Genomic DNA, 18,634 nt, shown 5'->3' on the forward strand with positions numbered 1-18,634 from the left:
ACCTTAAACCTGAACGTCTCATAACAGAAATCAGTTTCTATGAGATAGCGTTAAGAAATATTAGATAAATAAAACTGAAAAATGGACCCAGCTTACTTTTTTTACTCTCAATTTTTAATTTAACCCTAACAAAATGACAGGTATATTAAATATCAGACATCTGGAAACATTCAGTTAAGCTCTCTTTTTCAATCATCTCTTTGTTCATGATCAGCTTTCCTTGAAGTTGAAACCACAGACACCCAAATATACAAAGGTTATCTTCCTTTACTTTAAATCTGATATTTAAGGAGTCACTTAATGTCCTAAAAAAGATTTAAGTCAGATGAAAAACAAGTGTTCAGGTCATCATTCTGCTGGTCAAAGCAAAAGGAATATTTGGATCAATCTCAGTCCTTAGTCTTTTTTCCTCTCCCTCTCCTGCCACTGCTTTAAAACAGAATCTTTCAGACCGCAGATTACCCTCCGAGCTCAAAGGGCTACATCTAGAAAGCACTGCTACGCCTTCTAGTTATCAACAACACCACAAAGGCATGACGTTACGCAGTATCCTGCGAGATGTTTCTGATAATCACAACTCTGAGATATTTAAGTTTGTTTGATATGTTTGAACCGTACACATAAGCCTAACATAGCTGGAGTGTGCTAACTTACAGCTGAATGATAACGATCTTTATGTTTGAGTTGTTGCTGTCAGTTGATAATGGTGTGATGCTGTAAAGGAAACACGACAAGTATCCTCTCTAAGAATTAGCACGTGCACCTGAGCTGTGCGTTACTGAACCAAGTCGAACACTGCAGGCATTTGCTAAAAGACTGAGTGCCAAAAAAACACTTAAATTGCACTCAGACCAAAAAAGAAAGTAACTTCTTTCTGTCCATTAAACCTTTGAAACATCCATCTTCATGTTTTTGCTTTCGTTTGCTGACTGGTGGCTGTTTGTCATGTCTCTGAGCACTTTGACTTCTAGACATTCCAGGTAGCTTTAGCTCTCAAACTTAACTTTTTTCTCCTCCATGTCTTTACATTGTCAGTTAAACTGTTTTCGCTATGAACAGAGGAAGAGACAAGGTGAGTAATGTTACTTGTTAAACATACATCATACAAGTGATGTACATATAGCTGCAGCTGCAATAACCTGTTAACAACTCTTAAAACAGGCCTACAGGCTTATTTATTATTTAAAGCTGATTAGATGAGCAGTGACAGGCAGACTAAACCACTTGAATGATGTAATTTAGCACCAACTACATCACTAAAGCTGAGATGAGTGTGTCATATGAGGTAGCTGTAGCATTATGCATAAAAGGCAGAAACAGCATTAAATCTGACAGAGCATTTGGAGACCTTTTACAGCTCTGGGTTGTTCATGTCTCTGTTATAGTAATCAGGCATAAAGACTGATTTAAGAGAGATGGGTCTATAAACTTCTCAGATCACTTCAAATAAAATTTAACACTATTATTACATGTTAATGTAGGAAAAAAAAAATTAGCCACAAGGACCTTTTAGGCTCAAACAATAGATCTGAATAGCAAGAGAAAAGAGAACTAAATGGTAAATTACAGACTGCGTAAAAAGCAGGAGAGTAGTGAGAAGGAAACAATGCATCCTAATTAAAGTCAGCCAAAATATCAGATGGATGACCTTTCAGAAATTGAAACTAAAGGCCCACCTGTACATGGTCTCAGCCTCAACATCTCCAAACCAAACCCGCAGATTTGGAGTGAAGTTCTGTCCCGTCAGCTCCAGCATGGCAACATCCCCTCCACCGTTTAACTGCAGGGAGGCAACATAATGAAGCAACGTCAGTGAAAACAGATGTATGGAACCTAGACTGCAGCAGCATTTCTGTTCAGGCATGAAGCACAATAACACAAAATGCTGTGCTGGAGGTTGCACGTCTCCTCTATGTACCTGTAAGCTCTCTACCACAGGCACGGGAGTGACAGGCGAGTGAACAGGGCCCATGCCCTCGTAAAAAGTGTATTCTGCCTTGTCTGTGCTGATGATTGTCCAGGAGGCGCCATCGTTGATCATCTCCTTGTTTGGTTCCTTTGGGCATGGAGTGGCCTAGCAGAGGGGGAAGAAAGGGGAGATGTGAGACTTCCTGACTTCTTCATCTCCAAACTGAACAAAAGCAGAGCACACAGGAAGGACTGAGGAGATTTCACTAGAGCAGTCGTCCTCAGATGAGGGATATAAATGACACTAACTTGAAACTGGATGATCCTTTCTTGGGAAAGGCACAGGTACATGCGCTCTGTGTCCTTCAGGTAGAAGGCACACTTGTGGAGCTGGGAGACTGGATCGTCGGCGTCCAGTAGTGCCGTCTGCTTGTCCACCTTTCGGATAATCTGAAAGGAAGAAAAATGAACAAAAAGATGAGAAGGAGGAGAGTAAAACAGGAGGGATAGAAAGAAGATATGAGAAAGCATGGGTCTAAATTTTATTACTTTAAAGTGTCAGAAACTGTCTCTTTAACGTCTCAAATCATGTCTGACTTTCTTAATCTCAAACGCTGCGATTGTTACCAGTCTGGGCAGGGCCATGCCGGTGACGGAGCAAACCAGCTTGACTGTCTGACCGTAGTGGATGTAACCGTCTCTCACAGTGAACTCTTCTCCTTCTGACTCCTCATCATCCACTGAAAAGCAAAAAGAAGAGAAAAGGCAGCTTGATTATGAGCTTGACCCAATTTGCTCAATCACTCTGTCCTGTTTAATAAGAAGTGTAATTACTCTAATAGACAGCGAACAAGCTGTTAAACTTAAACTTTGATCTAGTCTTGCAACTTTATGGAGACTCACACAGGTGGATGTAAAACGCGCCCCACTGCTGGGAGCTGGCGTGGAAGTTGCCGCCCTCCACGTGTAGATAGCGTGTGCTGACTGTTTGGGAGCGCAGTCGGTTGAACAGTGCCACCTTGGTCCCTGATGCAATGCACACTGTGGACAGAGGCGAGAACAAACGAGCACCAGCAGGTTACATAAGAACCCAAAGATGACATGATGCACACGGTATGATAAGAGGTATAAAAACAGTCGGTTAGAGGCAGAGGGGGTCTGCTTTATGTCACGTAACTGGGTTACTGGGGAGTTATTATAGTTACAACACTGACCTCCAGTGGTGGGAAATTTTAAAGGGGATATTTGCCCTGAGATGTTGAGCTGCAGGCATGGACCACTCCATGCCGAATCCTGAGGAAATTTCTCAAAGAATAAAGCAAGAACTTCTATCTGAACTGAGACAAGTTATATAGCCTCAATCTCTCATCAATCACTAGATTTGGTTTAAATTCTGCTGAACATGAACAAAACTCAAGTACCTTTTGCAGCTTATCAGTTGTAATAACAGGAAATTTCTGGTTTATAAACTGGTAGCATTACAAAACAAAACATTCAGTATGTGCTAGTACCACTGGAAAATGGTCTTGGGGGATTTTTTCAAAACAAAGGAAGAATTAATGAGAAGAATCACTCTTTTTTTTTTATACAGTTCTAAAGAAAAAGCCTTGTGGAAGAAGAAGGACGCTTACTTCTTACAGCAGCTTCTTCAACAGATTATTATAAAAGCACTCATGGTCATTAGGCTGCTTTCTATTTGACAAAAATCCAACCAAACCAGTTTCAGGTGAATGTAGACGTCTGACAGACACAAAGGTACCTTAAGGTGAACACTGTACAAATACCTAGATTAAAAACAAAACCAATAAATTCAAAGTTCAAGTCCAAAAATAATGAAAAATGAGCAGCGAAAATAAAGATCCCAGCTCCACTTTGTGAATTATAAAATATTCTATTAACTTATAACTTCACATGAATTTTTACAAGGGACCCGTTCACATAAATTAGGAGACTCAAAATGGTGTGCATGAAAACACGCAGAAGAAACAGTCAAAAAGATTCTTCTCCTGAACAAATAATGAAGCCCCACCAACTCTGATTATTAATTCATTGCATTCCTTCAGCGTTGTTCACTGTAAGAAGCAATGTTTGCCAGTATGAATGTTTTAGCGCGAAGCTGAAAAGAAACAGCAGGACACTTATAATTCAAATCTGCTCTCACACAGCTAAACCTTTACAGAAGAACCTAAGACAATGGCTTTATGCCATGCTGCAACTTAACTTGTGCTGTCAGGCTCATGCATACAAAATACACCAAACCCAACATAACCCTAGAAAAACCTCATCAAATGCAGGTGAACTAAACTTACACATCAAGTAAGGAAACTAGCGTTTGGTTGATTATTTCTCTGTTGTAACAATACTTCTTGTCAAGAAATCTTATACCACTGGAAAGCCTCTTTATTTTCCTTATAAATGTCTCCACTTTTGTATTCTGTTATTGATTCTTGTTGTTTATTGGATTGGGTTATTACAGTCTGAAGAAACTAAATATAACTATATAAACTAAAGCTATTTATTTATTTAACAAACATGGGCTTCAGCAGCATGTGGAAGAACCATAAATGGACGGAGCCTCCATGATGTCGGCCGTAGGTTTCTGAAGAGCTGAACTGAAGCTCACTCGGCGGTTCCCACCGTCGCCATCTTGGCAGTGTCACTCGTGTCGTCATTCCCGGAAAATCCAAAAAGGGGCAAAGAGGTAGAGCTGAGAGGGTGACTGTGAAGGTGGGGGTGGATGATTGACACCCATCAAAGGTAGCTAACCAGCTAACGTGGGCTAGCTAACGTGAGGTAGGTGGGCTAAAGCTAAGGTACGCTGTTAGCCAGCTGAAAACTGCCAAATTGCCAAATTTCAAGCTTAAATAACATCTAAATGGTGGTGAGTTAGGAAAAACTTTACCCCCCTCACAGTTGTCATGAAGGTAAACTTGACCTATTAATCCTAAAATGTTTTTGTGTACCAGGCTTTAAACATGTTTCTTGCTGCTGTGAAGTTGGTCTTTTTAACAAAGGAGTCTATAGGGATTTGCTCCGTTTTGGAGCCAGCCCCTAGCGGATGAGGGGTGAACTGCAACTTTTGCACTTCCGCATAGGCTTCACATTTTACTGTCGGAGGTTGTTGCTTGGGAAGAAGATAGCCTGGCCCCTCCTCCTCATGCTGGTCACCAGCTTGGTCACACATTGCTGTGGGATAGCTTCCCATTCTTCAACCAGCATTTGCCACAAGTCAGCTAATGTGGTTGTGTTGATCACTCTGGCACAGAACACCCAAGCTGATCCCACAGAAGGTCAATGGTGTTGAGGTCAGGACTACAAGGAGGCAACTCCATCCGCTCTACTCCCAAACTCTGGAAGAAATCCCTGATGGAGTCCAGTTCCAGACTGTGGGAAGATGGAATGGCCACTGGTTGGAGAATTGCATTTCTCTGCATTGAGATTACCTCCAGTTATGACAAGCCTTGTTTTGATGCCTCTCAATACCATCACACTGCCTCCACCAAAAGCTGTTACCCTGTCAGTGCAGCAATAAGCACAGCAGCATTCTCCACTTCGCCATACTTTAACTCTGCAATCCTAACACTATAGCAGGTTCCATGCTCACAGGTGCTGCTCATCAGGTGCTAATCAGGCCTTGATTGTCAGCACCTGGGGTTCCAGAAGCTTAAAAAGAGTCAATAGAAGAGCAAGCTGTTTGGCTATATAGGATTACCAAGAAGCATTGTTACAACAAACAAACAAAAACAAAAAAAATCATACAAACACAAATGTTTTACACTTAACCAGGAATATGGATTTGTGTATCCAACTCACAGTCAGCGTTTTTAAGGGACTGCTTCTTTTTGGAGGGCTTGGAGATGACTTTGATCCTCTTGCTGAGGAAGACGCCGATGTCTGCGCTGTTACCGTAGAACATCTTGACAGATAACATGAAGTGCTTTCTCTTGTCGGAGTCAGATATGTACAAGGTTTTGGCTGTGCAATAATTCTGGTGAAGAGAAAAAAATGTGTTGGGGAAAGCAACTATCAGTTCAAAAGCAGAAAAACAGAGAAAAACGACTCATGTTCTGACTTCAAGCATGTTTTACCTTTCCCTCTAAGTTGAGCTGTTGCATTTCTTGGTCGCTGTTGCCGATGCCAATGAAGGCACAAGGCTGCGACTCCTGGTCGGAGCAGCCGTCTCGCTCCATCTGCTCCTTCTTTTTCTTCCAGCCGCTGCCCATCAGGTACACACAGGGAGGAGGGCAGAAGAACCTGCACACAAGCAAACGTTATTAAAGAAATTAGTTTCAAATGCTTCAGTGAGGCTGTTATTGACCTGAATAATATGCTACTATTTCAATATTTCTACCTAAATACTGATATTATTTTAAGGAACTGCTTAGTTAGACAAATAAATGAGCTAAAACAAAGGACTGGAAGAGCAAGTCAACAAAATAGTGCAATACACAATTTATACCAGAAGAGGGCAGACTCGCACCAACTTCCTAACATGGTTAAAAACCTTTATTAACATGTTATGTACAAGCACTCAAAACTTTATCCTAAAACTGTCAAACTTTTTCCAGCATGTTATAATCTATCCAGCAGAGAAATGATCTGTTGGTAAATATAAACCATCATATGACATAAAAGTCTTTCCAATTCAAGAATCCCCATTCCCTGCTTTTCCACTTCAATACAGCACCGAGCATCAGGAAAAAATACGAGGCTACTTCAGCTTTGTAAGACATGAAATCGGTTCATTACTGAAGCAGCACACTTCAAATGAATTTGAGTGTGTCAGTGTGGAACTGGAGAGCGACCTATTTCGCAACACCAGTGTCTGCCTCTGTGTGTGTTTGTCTACTTTCACCTCCTATAAAAAGCGCAGACGGCAAGAGGTGGCAAGAAAGAGGAAGACGGCGCAATAGCATTCTCCATGCACTTACTTTCTGGAGTTTCATAGGCTCACTTCTTACAATGCTAGTAGCATCATAAGGTGTGAGACAGTTGTAGAAAATTATCAACATGTGATTCGTGGGTCAGTTTTTTGTTTGTGACGTAGCAGAAGCCTTGGGGATTATTTTGTAGCCTCACTTAGGAATCTGTCAGTATTGTGGCTGCATGGACTGTTGGTTACAGAGATTGTGAAATTCAGCAACTCACAAACCAGAACCACTGACAGAGGATCTTGTGTAAGCCTGGCTATGAGACAAAGAGTGGTCCAATGGTTCCTGAAGCTGCAAGTTTGCCTCACTGCTGTCACTTTAACTGGCCGAGATTCCAGAATACTATCTGAAGAATTCATCTTTCCCTAATGTTGCTCTCCAACTCTCTGAGGTGTCGTGGAGTTGGCGTGCGAGGTCTGATTTACCAAAAGATAGGCTTGATGAGATCGCAAGCAGCGCTGCAGCTCAGCCAAAAGAACAGGCGGATGGAGAGTTGCAAAATGAGCAAGAGGTAGAGGTGGAAGGAAAAAAGCTATAAAAAGTTGTAGAGCGATTGGGTAGAAAGGTGAGATCGGTTTCAGAAGTCGCTTGAGGAAGAAAAAGCAAATGTGACAGATAAAAGAAAAAAACAAAGTTAAAGTGTTGCAACAGCCGGTGATCACAAACTGCATGAAGATTATAACAGCAGGTTAAGTTGCACCGCAAACCTCTGAGACCTGTCTGCTCTCAGCCTTGAACACTGACAACCAAATTCTTCATGGTTTCACCAGAACATTCCCTCTGGAGACGTTTATCTCCAAACTCCCCTCCTGGTGCTCCCTTTCCTTGCAGCTCTGTTTAACCTTCATCTGAACAAGACCTCATGCAAAAGGTTACAACTCACTTCCTCCTGCTTACCACTCTCCACAGAGGAAAAACTGGAATGTGTTTTCCATTCACTCCTTAGCCTGACACCCTCAAGTGATATACACTACCCACCCATAAATCCTCAACTAAGAGGGCTCCACTTCTCAGAGGTGGACAATGATTAGAGGCCAAGCTGAGGTGTTTATACTTAATGCTAATAACTCCAACAACTGTTGATATATGACAGCAATAAAAAGGTCTTGAATCTACCAACACAACCACATAGAAAGCTGATCTTTTTTACAGTTTTTATGCCAGTATCACCAATATGGCATCTGGATGGAGTGTATGCAGGACATGATGCAAAAAGTATCCTGAGGATGTCGAATGAGGCTGCCAGTTATCTGAAATGAATGTTTGAAATATCAACCAGATAGCAACCCAAAGACAAAAAAGAAACAAGTATTAAGCAGCGAACATCACTCAGTTCCTCAAAACAGTTACCTGTGGACACTCCCTTAACTTTGTGCCTGGAAATCTGGGAATCAAGCAGCCCCTTGGGATAAATGTCTAGAAAGTTTTGGGGCTGTGGTGCAATGTGTGAAAGTAGCTAAAGCAATGACAACAGAGTTTAAGTGACTAAAAAAGCTGCTGCTTTTTAATTTGAAATACCTTTTCTCATTGCCGTAGGATTTCTGTGCAACTTTTGCGTGCAGGATCATGACAGTTTGGTCGCCTCGCTCCTTCAGGTAATTCCTCATCGCTTCTCTGCAGGGAGGAAAAAAGAGGCAAAGATTCATTAAAAGGCTTCCTTGTCTTCTGGCAGATGAGTCGATATTGAAACCCCCCTAGATTGGTGACGAGGCAACCAATAATTATCATGCAGGTTTAAAAAGAAGGCAATGCTTTAGCACATATGAATGTAAAAATATGAATACACAAGCATCAAATATTGAATGAGAACATATAGTGTACTCCACACGACCTCTGGAAGGCCTGCACAATCTGCTTGCCAAAAAGCTATGTTCTCCCCCAGCTGGGTCCATTTGAGGTGGGGGTGGGCTGAACCGTTAAAGAACGGCTCAGAGGGACAGTGAGGATCGAGAGGGAGGAACATGGTGGAGACGAGAGGAGGGGGAGAGAAAGATACAGGGAGAAAACGTGTCGCAAGAGAAGTAAAGAGAAAACAGAAAAACGCCAGAGCTGAAAGAAAAAAAAAAAAAAAAAAAAAAAACTGGAGAGCTGAGCTCACCAGCAAAGACTCCTCGTTTCGTGTCAAAATGTTGCAAAGGTCCAAGCTCTGATTACTTCTGCCAAAAACTCCCCTCTCCCCACCTCCTTTACACATACACAAGCTTATTATTTTAATAGTTTGGGGGACAAGTAAGGCCTATGCTGGAATAAAAGGCTCAGATCATGTTTGAATGTGCAATGAAGACGCATTGCATGCCGACATAAACACACCTCAGCTCAATCCAGCCCATGAACAGATGTCAGCAACACCTGACATGCCGGGGTGTTCACAGGGCTTCCCGCTTAGACACAGCTCTCCACTCTGCCACGCAATACCAGGCTACACGCTCCGGTTAGACAGAGTCTTTGTTATAAAGAGCAAGGGGCCCCCCTCACAGTGCTGCAGTGGGAGGGAGGGGGGTAAAGAAGAGGAGGAGGAGGAAGAAGTGTAACAGGGATTGTGGTTTATCCGTTCCATAATGAAGTGGAAAATATTTTCTTACTTTGCTGTGATGCGACAACTTTTCTAAAGAATTCAGTCACATAGTGAAGCTTCATCATGATTGTTGTTAATTTAGCATTTTCTTCATTATCGACTCCTTGAACTCCACATCTCCATCAGCTTCATACTGTTTAAACCCAGCATGTAGAAAATCATATCAAGCCAGAAGATTGATGCCTATACCTCCACAAAAAATGTCAAAGGCAGATGAAATGTAAAATCTTTTAATTAGAAAACACTGATGTCCTCAAGATATGATTAGGTTAAATGATGCAGTCCTTTCAGACTCCGGTGCTCCTTGTTCTGATTGATTATATAAAGAACACACAGCCCAGACCTGCTGATGTCTGGCCTGCAGGGCGCATGTCACACCTCTGATGATGCCTTTGACCTGCTGCTCTTCCAGGAAATATCACACCACAGATGTGTCACACAGACTGCACACACATACACACTACTCCACCTTCTTATACAGAAACTGTATCAGTATTAGTCACATCATATTTTCCATCATCCCCCTAATACACTAGTGTCAGCTGCCACTTTGTCTATCATGAGCTTAAGCGAGGTGAAATCATGCCTCCAAATTTCACTTACTTTCTTATTAATACTAATAAAACCTAATAGAGTGGTTAAAATAAAAAACTTGGATCTAAATAGGATATTAAGGCACCAAGAAGGCTTATGAGTCAGAGTACATCAGTGTATTTTTCAAGCTTAACTTGACACCTGGTTTATACTTAAGCTTTCTTGTGTTTGTTTTACTTGTATGGAACCAAAAACACACCTCATGATATTACCATAGTGGTCAGCTATGACTAATGTGAGGCTGTATATAATTTTAGAAGATGAGTTCAAGATAGTACTGGACAAGATACCTCTGTTTTGATATAATTTCTTTAACTGTAACCATTTTTAATTTTGTTTTTACAATAATAAGTTAAAAAGCAAATGCATGGTAAAGTAATGTGCTGCATTTACAAATCAGGCTCAACTTAATAATTAAAATAACTTGGCCTGCAGTTAACATTGTTTTACTGTTAACCAAGCCACCCCAGACAGTGTTTTATCGACAAGGGAGACAAGTCCCTGTCATGGCCAGAATGCTTTGGCTCAAGATGATGCTTTCATTCTGAGTAGGAATTGATATACTCTTTAGCAGTAGTAGTCATTATCATTACTTCAAATAAGATGCATGACGTGTGTTAACAGTCAAAATGAAACAGCAGCCTCTTTGATCAAATGAGTGGCAAACCCAGCAGTAGATAACTCTATCCTAAAATGAATCATGCAGCCAAAGTTGATTCAAACTCTTAGAATTAAATATACATTTACAACAAATCTTACAGTAAGTTGCAAGCATGAAAACGCCACCTTTGGGGGTTTATATTAGAGGTGTAAAGATAAACAGATATGAATCAGGACCTGATTTTAAGATTACAGATGCAATTGAATCAGTGCAGATCACATTAAATACGCTACAAACTAATCGATGATGTGATTTTACAATTAAAATTAAAGCAGCACCAGAGTTGATCAGCACAATCACAATGAGCATGGACACCAGCAGGGTGCTGGGTGAACAGAGCCTATTTCAAACAACCTATCACCAAGCTGGCTCGCCAAACATATGCCCTGTCTAAAACTTATATTTAAATATAGAATCATATTGAATGAAACCGTGCCTGAACTGTGTACATACATAAGTAATGAATATTCTTGTATAGATGAGATACAGCAGCAAACTTAAATGTTTTGTTTTTTGCTTTTAGCATTAAAATTTGTGATTTATACAACGCAAATAAACTGTGAAATTACTGACACAACAGGAGAGGTTAACAGGATGCGGTTCTGGCAACAAATGTCTCATTCCTTCAGGCGATAAGGCTGTTATGAAAGGTCAATAACAGTCAGCGAATAATAAGAGAACTGGTAACTAAAATGCTGTCTGTAATTGATGGCCTAATTATGATCATCTGTTAAGACAAGGCTGTCAAACTAACTTCATAAGAGGAAAGAAGCAGTGATGCTGTGGGTAAACAGGACCATCTGAGATATCACCATTACACATAGTGAAATGCAGAAATATAAATATAAACACACACAGGATAGAGTCTGTCTCTTCCTGTGAACTGAAGACGGAAGGAGAAGTGAGAGAGACAGTGACCAATGTACACAGCTCAACTTCCTGTGAAAAGTAGCGTGCAGACAAACACACCAAAAGAAAAAAAAAACCCCCTTTGCAATTTAGAACACATGGAAGAATGAAAATATGCATATAAATAAAAAAGTTGACAAACACATCATTACCTAAAATAACCATAAAATGGGCACAAGCAATACGAATGCTTGCTTGCAAAAGGAGCTGAGAGATCAATCCAAAGAAGTGAAACCACCACAAGTAATCTGATAAACTAGTGAACAAGAAAAAGATGACAGGGGAACTTTACTGAAGCAGCAAGTTTAAACTTTGTTGCGATTTAACAAAAGCATGCTTAATTTTTGGTGATTTACATGCAAGCGTGAAAGAAGTATAAGGAGTATATAAATAGAGTTGGAATTTCTGTAGAGGTAAGACAAAAATGTGTCAGACACACCTAAAAGACGAAGAAGAAAAAGGCATATTTAACAGCAGGTAGTGTGTGTGTGTGTGTGTGCGTGTGTGTAAAGAAGGGCTAGGTTCAGCCAGGCTGCAGATGCAGCAGCGCAGACAGGCATCTGCCTGTACATCTGTCACAGCGTCTACAGCGGAGTGGGACTGTCACAACACCCCCCTGCGAACACACATGCTCAAACACACACACACACACACACACAAAGAGTGAGGCGGCATACTAATACATGCACTGTGAAACAGCTCAATTACGATGATCAGACTGCAATTAAGTGCGCCCTTATGCACCACAAAAGATAAGATTATGCACACTTAGTGTCGGGCTTGGGTTGAAACATTAACAATCAGCCACTTTAGGCTGATTTCCATTCGCTCCATTTGAGGATCAAGAAGAAGTGACCTTCAGACAAATGTCCAACTCGATGTCTAATGTCTGACCTCCAGAGGACTCTTGTGAGCCTCTGGAAAGGCTGAAAAGAAGTTGCCTAAAGAACAGCAACAGTTGTAACTTGGCATTTCACCGGCAAAAAACATGACTGAAATTGGTGGGTTCATCTAGTCATTCTGGCATTTCAGTGGGTCGCCTGCCATTGACATAGCATTAATGATCTAAATATAAAAAAAAATAAATCTAGCTCACCCACGTGTGTGTGTGTGTGCGCGCAGCACGGTATGACATGACGTAAATTATGCCATTGTGTAAATAAGATAAATAACATCAGGCTTAGTTTCTATTTTAAAAAAGGACTAAATATAAACCTGTGATGGAAAAAAATGTTACCTTAAATTACTTTAGTTATAAAATCCACTTTTTTCACTTCCGATACCAAAACCAATATCTGAGATTTAGTATTGGCCGATAGTGATCCGATACTGATACAGAAAACAGCGATGAATTACCAAACAAATTATCTCTCACTGTGTGGAAAAGACTAAGATCTTTCTTGTTACTTGTCATGCATTCATCTCCAGTAGACTGGATTACTGTAATGGCCTTTTAACAGGACTTCCTAAAAAGAGCATTAAACATCTGCAGCTCATCCAGAACGCTGCTGCTAGAGTTTTAACCAGAACTAAGAGATCTGAACACATCACACCAGTTTTGAAATCTTTACACTGGTTTCCAGTCAGTCACAGAATAGTTTTAAAACCCCTTTGATTGTTTACAAATCCCAGAATGGTTTAGGCCCAGAATACATCTGTGATATGTTCAGAGAATATAAACCTAGCAGAGCTCTTAGATCCAAAGACTCTGGTCAACTAGTCCAAACCAGAGTCCAGACTAAACATGGAGAAGCAGCATTTAGCTGTTATGCTGCAAACAAGTGGAACAAACTGCCAGTGGAGATTAAACTTTCACCAAATGTAGACATTTTTAAATCCAGGTTAAAAAAACATTTGTTTTCTTATGCGCCTATGCATAAAATCTGCATGTTAACTTTTTTTTATTTTATCTTGCTTTTAATCATTTTAATGTAATTTATTATTTTATTGGGATTATGTGTTGATGCATTTTACTATTTCTAAATATCTGTAATGCCTTTGTTTTATGTAAAGCACTTTGAATAGTCCTGTACATGCCTTACACGGCAACATCCGACTTGACTTAATTATTTTAAAAACAGATCAAATGTACTGAATGAATAATTTATTTAACATCTGTGCACCAGTACAGCAATCCTAAATCAAGTTTAACAATCTAAAATAAGCTTCACAAGCCTGGTCAAACGTAAAAATATAACAAAACGTCTCCTGGTTCAGTCATTGAAAGTAGGAGTATAACACGCAATGTTAAATAATAAAGTGATGAAACTGAGAAAAACAAACAAAAAAAAAAAAAACAGTAGCTTGGCTACCTTGGTCAAACAACATGTAAAAAGAAACAAGAACAAAACCGCTTTAAATGGTTCAGTCAATGCAATTAAGAATTCAAAATCCAATGTAAAAGAAGTAATAAAGGAGCAGAAATTAAGGGGGAAAAAACAAAACAATAGCACCACTAGCTTAGTTGGAAGATATTCAAAATGAACAGATATCAGCTCTTTACAATGGTTTAAAAGCTTTTGTGAAAATAGAAATGACTTTACCTTATTCTTATTATTGTTATTTACCTTACTTAAATGATTGCATGTCCTTTCTGACTCTACAAGGTCGCACGTTTACAATTCTCCTCTGCCCCGATGTGCAAAGACACATACGTGTGGACAGTTATTCTAATGTGCATCAGGTTTTCCCCCGAATGAATGTAAACATCATTTGTGAAAAGAAAAAAATGTGCTGCAAAACACCACTAAGATTGACACTAGTCATAGTCTGATTATTTAATCGGCCTATTAATAAGCCCAGTTATTTGCCCTTTTGAAATCCAGAAGGTGCTGGAAAAACATAAATGCTTACAAATCTAAATGCAGGTAGTTTGTTAGTGTGGTTTCTGTGGAGCAACGCTTTTGATTACATACAGACTTTAATTCAGCTGATAGCGTTTTTTTTTTTTTTTTATTTAAACTGAGTACACTGCAGACATAACATGATGAAGGCATAATCTGAGTTAAGCAATCGTGCTTCTCATTTATCAGCATGACATGTTGGCCATAAGCCAAAATACTCTGCAGCTACCACAAAAACTTACATTGTTCAGCTATTAGCTCAAGCTCTGCAAATAAAAAGTACGGTGCCATCCCAACATAAAAAGTAAATAAAATATTGGTGTTGGGAAATGTGACAACAGCATCAGTGCAACCTATTCCACTACATCGGTTTCCCTTACACACACACATATATATCAATTCATCTGTCTTTCTTCGTTGCTGTCTCAGAGGAGCAGCAACCTTAGTTGCCCTAAAAAGCCCCTGCAGGATGCTGCACCATCTTTGTGGTTTTTTTGCGGCTGCCCAACATAAAGTCATGGAGCTGTGTCTACTTTTAAGGGTGGCAAAGAGGTGTGAGCAAACCTGCAGTCATGACAAGACTGAGGCATTTTTCTTAGAAAAGCAGAGCACAACATCCTAATACACAGCGGTACAACCACACATATGCACAGTAAAAGAGTTGTTCTGTGCCTTTTAGCTGCTGGGGAAACAGAACTTCGTGTCCATCATATTTCTGGCCATCAAAACCATCACACAAAACCAAGGGCCAGTGCAAGCCAGTGAACTGGCAGAACATGAATGGAAAGGGATGCATCAAAAAAAGCAAAAAAAAAAAGCTGGGGCCTCTTTTTTCCAAAACCATGCTTGGCTGTTCCAGGCAATATGCAACCCCTCAATTTCTCCACCGAGCAACACGTGCAAAGGCTGAGCACATGCATACACACAAGATACACAGGCAAACCCAAGCCCATACCTAATAACAAAGGCAAGAACCAGTCAGCAAACAAGTGCATACACACCCATTTGGCCTCCAACACATGAAAACCTCCCTCAGCAAGCCACAACATCCATCAACATTCTGTGTTCACCCAGAATACTTGGAATAAACTTAAGAGGAACAGAATAATCAAAAACTTACAGTACAGCTAGTCAAAGCTATGCTGCATGCAGCAACACAGTGCAGGGCACAGAGTGCAGGTTTGGATTTTAAGTCCTTGGATAAGGTGAATTATTGCTTCTCTGGCTTGTTTCTCTAAAAACACCAGCACGGCTCACATCAACACAAGCTTACTAAAAGACATCCAGGTGGACTTTAGTCTATAGAGACCTGACAGATTATCAACAGCATCAGAAGAAAAATGATGAAATAGAAAAAATAGGAAACGATACAAGCTGGTGCATTACCTCACCAAAACACAATTAGTTTTCCCAAAAGTTTATTTTTAAAAAACATGCTTAAAGTAGAGGCATATCTCCATCTACATTAGTTCACATAAAAACCCAGTTTTCAGGGAACATGCGTGCACACTCACCTTGTTAGGCGCTGTGGCTGAGGGCGCTCCCCAAACTTCCTGCAAAGACACAAAGCGAGAAGAAAACATGAGCGGGCTGGTTATCAGCCACAAACACGCACGGTAAACATTTGACTGCATAACAAAATGGTACACAAACACACACTGTGGCCTTGACAAGAGTCTAACAGGAGCGTGCTCAAACTGAGGCGAGCGGTGCGATGTGTCTGTGTGCTTTTTGCTTTCATGGCAGCAGGCAGGTTACAGCAGACACATGGGCTGAACTTCACCCAAACTAACATCTGTCAAAACAAGCTGTCCATCAAGTGGAAAGCTCTGACTTTTAGATTCTGCTACAGCACATTCACCAAAACTTAACAATGAGGTATGAAAGGTGGGATTTTACAACTTCTGTTGTGTTCAGAGGTAAATTATACATGTTTATGATTAACAGCTGGATTTTTGAACATCCTGTAGCATTACTGTTTTAATAGAAGGCAGAGCAGCTATAAAAATCTCAGTTTAACAGTTTTCAGGCTTCATGTTTGCAAATTTTAATTCTGAAATTACACAGGAAGTAAGATGCTAAGACAAATACTTCATTACCTGAAAATGCACAATTAGATTAAATCTCACCTAATGGAAAGCTAAATTATTTCTTTACATCTTCATTGATGTGTGCCAAAATATACATAGCAAAAATTAATTTTAAAGGTGGACAAAACACTGCAAACCAACTACTTAAACTTAATCACACTAACACTTATCACAATTTTTCATCCAAATGAATAAAAAAAAAAAATGAGCTCACAACTGAAGGTAAAAAAATAAATAATATAAAAAAAAAATAACAATAATAAATAAATAAATAAATGAATAATTAAAAAAATTAAACTACACATTTTATATGTTGATTGGAACTGAGATATTTTACAAATGAGCCCCATGATACAGGAAACTCTTCTAACTTTCTCCTGAGTAGATAACAGCAATGTCTCTGGAAGCCGCTGGAGCCCCCTCAACTCTCCAATTCCTACAAAACAGAGAACCAAGGGGGTGGTTTATGTCACATGAAATGAAACTAAAAGGATGACACATGCGTCAAGGCTCGTGTGTGTCTTGCAATTTCTGAATTGTTTTTTTCATTTCATATAACTCTCCATACTGTCTTTTGTAATCAGCTTAACATTATGGCACTTGCATCTTGGTCATGTTGCCTTCAGTTAATAATTTATCCATCAATTATGACAGCACAATGTATATCCGGGAACTTAAATCTAACATAAAGAGATAGATTTTCTATGGGGTTGAGGTAAAGAGAGTTTGCTGGCCAATCAAGCACAGTAAACTCGGTCATTGAACCAGGTTTTGGCTCTTTTGGCAGCGTGGGCCGGTGCCAAGTCCTGCTGGAAAATAAAATCAACATCTCCAAAAAGCTTTTGTGCAGAAAGGCGCATGAAGTGCTCTAAAATCTCCTGGTAGATAGTTGTGTCGACTCTGGACTTAATAAAGCACAGGGGACTAACACCGGCAAATGACATGGCTCCCCAAATCAACACAGACTGTGGAAACGTCACTTAGGGGCTAAAACATTAAAACTTCTCACAGTATTCTAATTTTAGAGATTTTGATTTTAGGGTTTTCATAAGCTGTAATTATAATCATCAAAATTATAACAAATAAATGGTTGACATTGTCGAAAATAAAAACGAATTCAATCGTCAACTATTGTCGGAAAAAAAAAAAAAACTACAGAGTGAGACATCGTCTTCTTCCCTATCTCTGCTGAGTTGCACATGTGCAATAAAGTCCACCAGGGGAAACATATGGCGGCGGACCAGGGAAGAAAATGGCGACACTTCACAGTAAACTTACAAAATAAATTAAATACATGTGAGATTTGTAAAACAGACCTTGTGTACCACGGACGTACGTCTGCAATGCTCAAACATTTAAAGAGGAGGCAAGTCGGACTTACAAAACAACCTCATGCAAGATTTAAAAGCTGAAAGTAAAATAGGAGCCACTTAATAATTATGAGATACATAATCTGATTAGTCAACTAGTCGTTTTGATAGCCGATGACTAACTGACTATCAGAATAGTCATTAGTTGCAGCCTTACAAATAAATGTTTGAAATATCTCACTTTGCATGTATTGAGCCTATATATGAGTTTACCTTTTTAAGCTGAATTACTGAAATAAATTAAGTCTTGCACGATATTTTAATTTTTTAATTTACTTATTTATTTTTGTTGGTGAAGGCAGTCCCTATGTGTTCAGAACTTCTCAAGCAACACCAGTTGGCCAGAGCTGCTTTCCTGGGTTAAAGGCAAAAGACCATTAAAATTGTAAATCTGGAATAAAAACAAAAAGGACACTAACAGGGCAGTCAGCACTAACATTTCAAAGGTTCGTCCTGAAGCAATCCACCTCTAAACCAAGTTTAATGAAATGTGGCTAAATGATTTTTGGAAGATCACGCCTGCACTGATAAACATGCAAACCAACATTTCAGCTCTACCTGAGAACGACAACAGGAATAAAACAGCAAGCCCAAAGCACAAATAGGACTAGATCCAAGCTGTTGCTAATCATAATTAATTTTAAGCTTCTTATCCTATTTAGCTTCACAACATCAAAGAATGACTTGCTTCAGCAATATGCAAATATGCTACTAAACTAAAACCGAAGCTTACTTAAAGTCAAGCTCTAATAA

General features: G+C 39.7%; 1 protein-coding gene across 2 annotated transcripts in view; it reads right to left on the bottom strand.

Annotated features, from left to right (window-relative positions):
• Positions 1 to 18,634, bottom strand: part of rbpjb (recombination signal binding protein for immunoglobulin kappa J region b) — a 47,151-nt gene that overhangs the window by 4,168 nt on the left and 24,349 nt on the right. For both annotated transcript variants that reach the window (XM_041985767.1, XM_041985768.1), the window contains 9 exons: positions 15,936 to 15,974; positions 8,358 to 8,453; positions 5,997 to 6,162; positions 5,722 to 5,896; positions 2,812 to 2,949; positions 2,536 to 2,648; positions 2,218 to 2,358; positions 1,919 to 2,074; positions 1,677 to 1,780 (listed from right to left, as the gene is read on the bottom strand). In XM_041985767.1, the coding sequence (XP_041841701.1) occupies positions 1,677 to 1,780; positions 1,919 to 2,074; positions 2,218 to 2,358; positions 2,536 to 2,648; positions 2,812 to 2,949; positions 5,722 to 5,896; positions 5,997 to 6,162; positions 8,358 to 8,453; positions 15,936 to 15,974 (1,128 nt within the window). The remainder of the gene's footprint in view (positions 1 to 1,676; positions 1,781 to 1,918; positions 2,075 to 2,217; positions 2,359 to 2,535; positions 2,649 to 2,811; positions 2,950 to 5,721; positions 5,897 to 5,996; positions 6,163 to 8,357; positions 8,454 to 15,935; positions 15,975 to 18,634) is intronic.

This window comes from Melanotaenia boesemani, chromosome 5 (assembly GCF_017639745.1).
Source record: "Melanotaenia boesemani isolate fMelBoe1 chromosome 5, fMelBoe1.pri, whole genome shotgun sequence".
In the NCBI taxonomy this organism is placed as follows: domain Eukaryota; kingdom Metazoa; phylum Chordata; class Actinopteri; order Atheriniformes; family Melanotaeniidae; genus Melanotaenia; species Melanotaenia boesemani.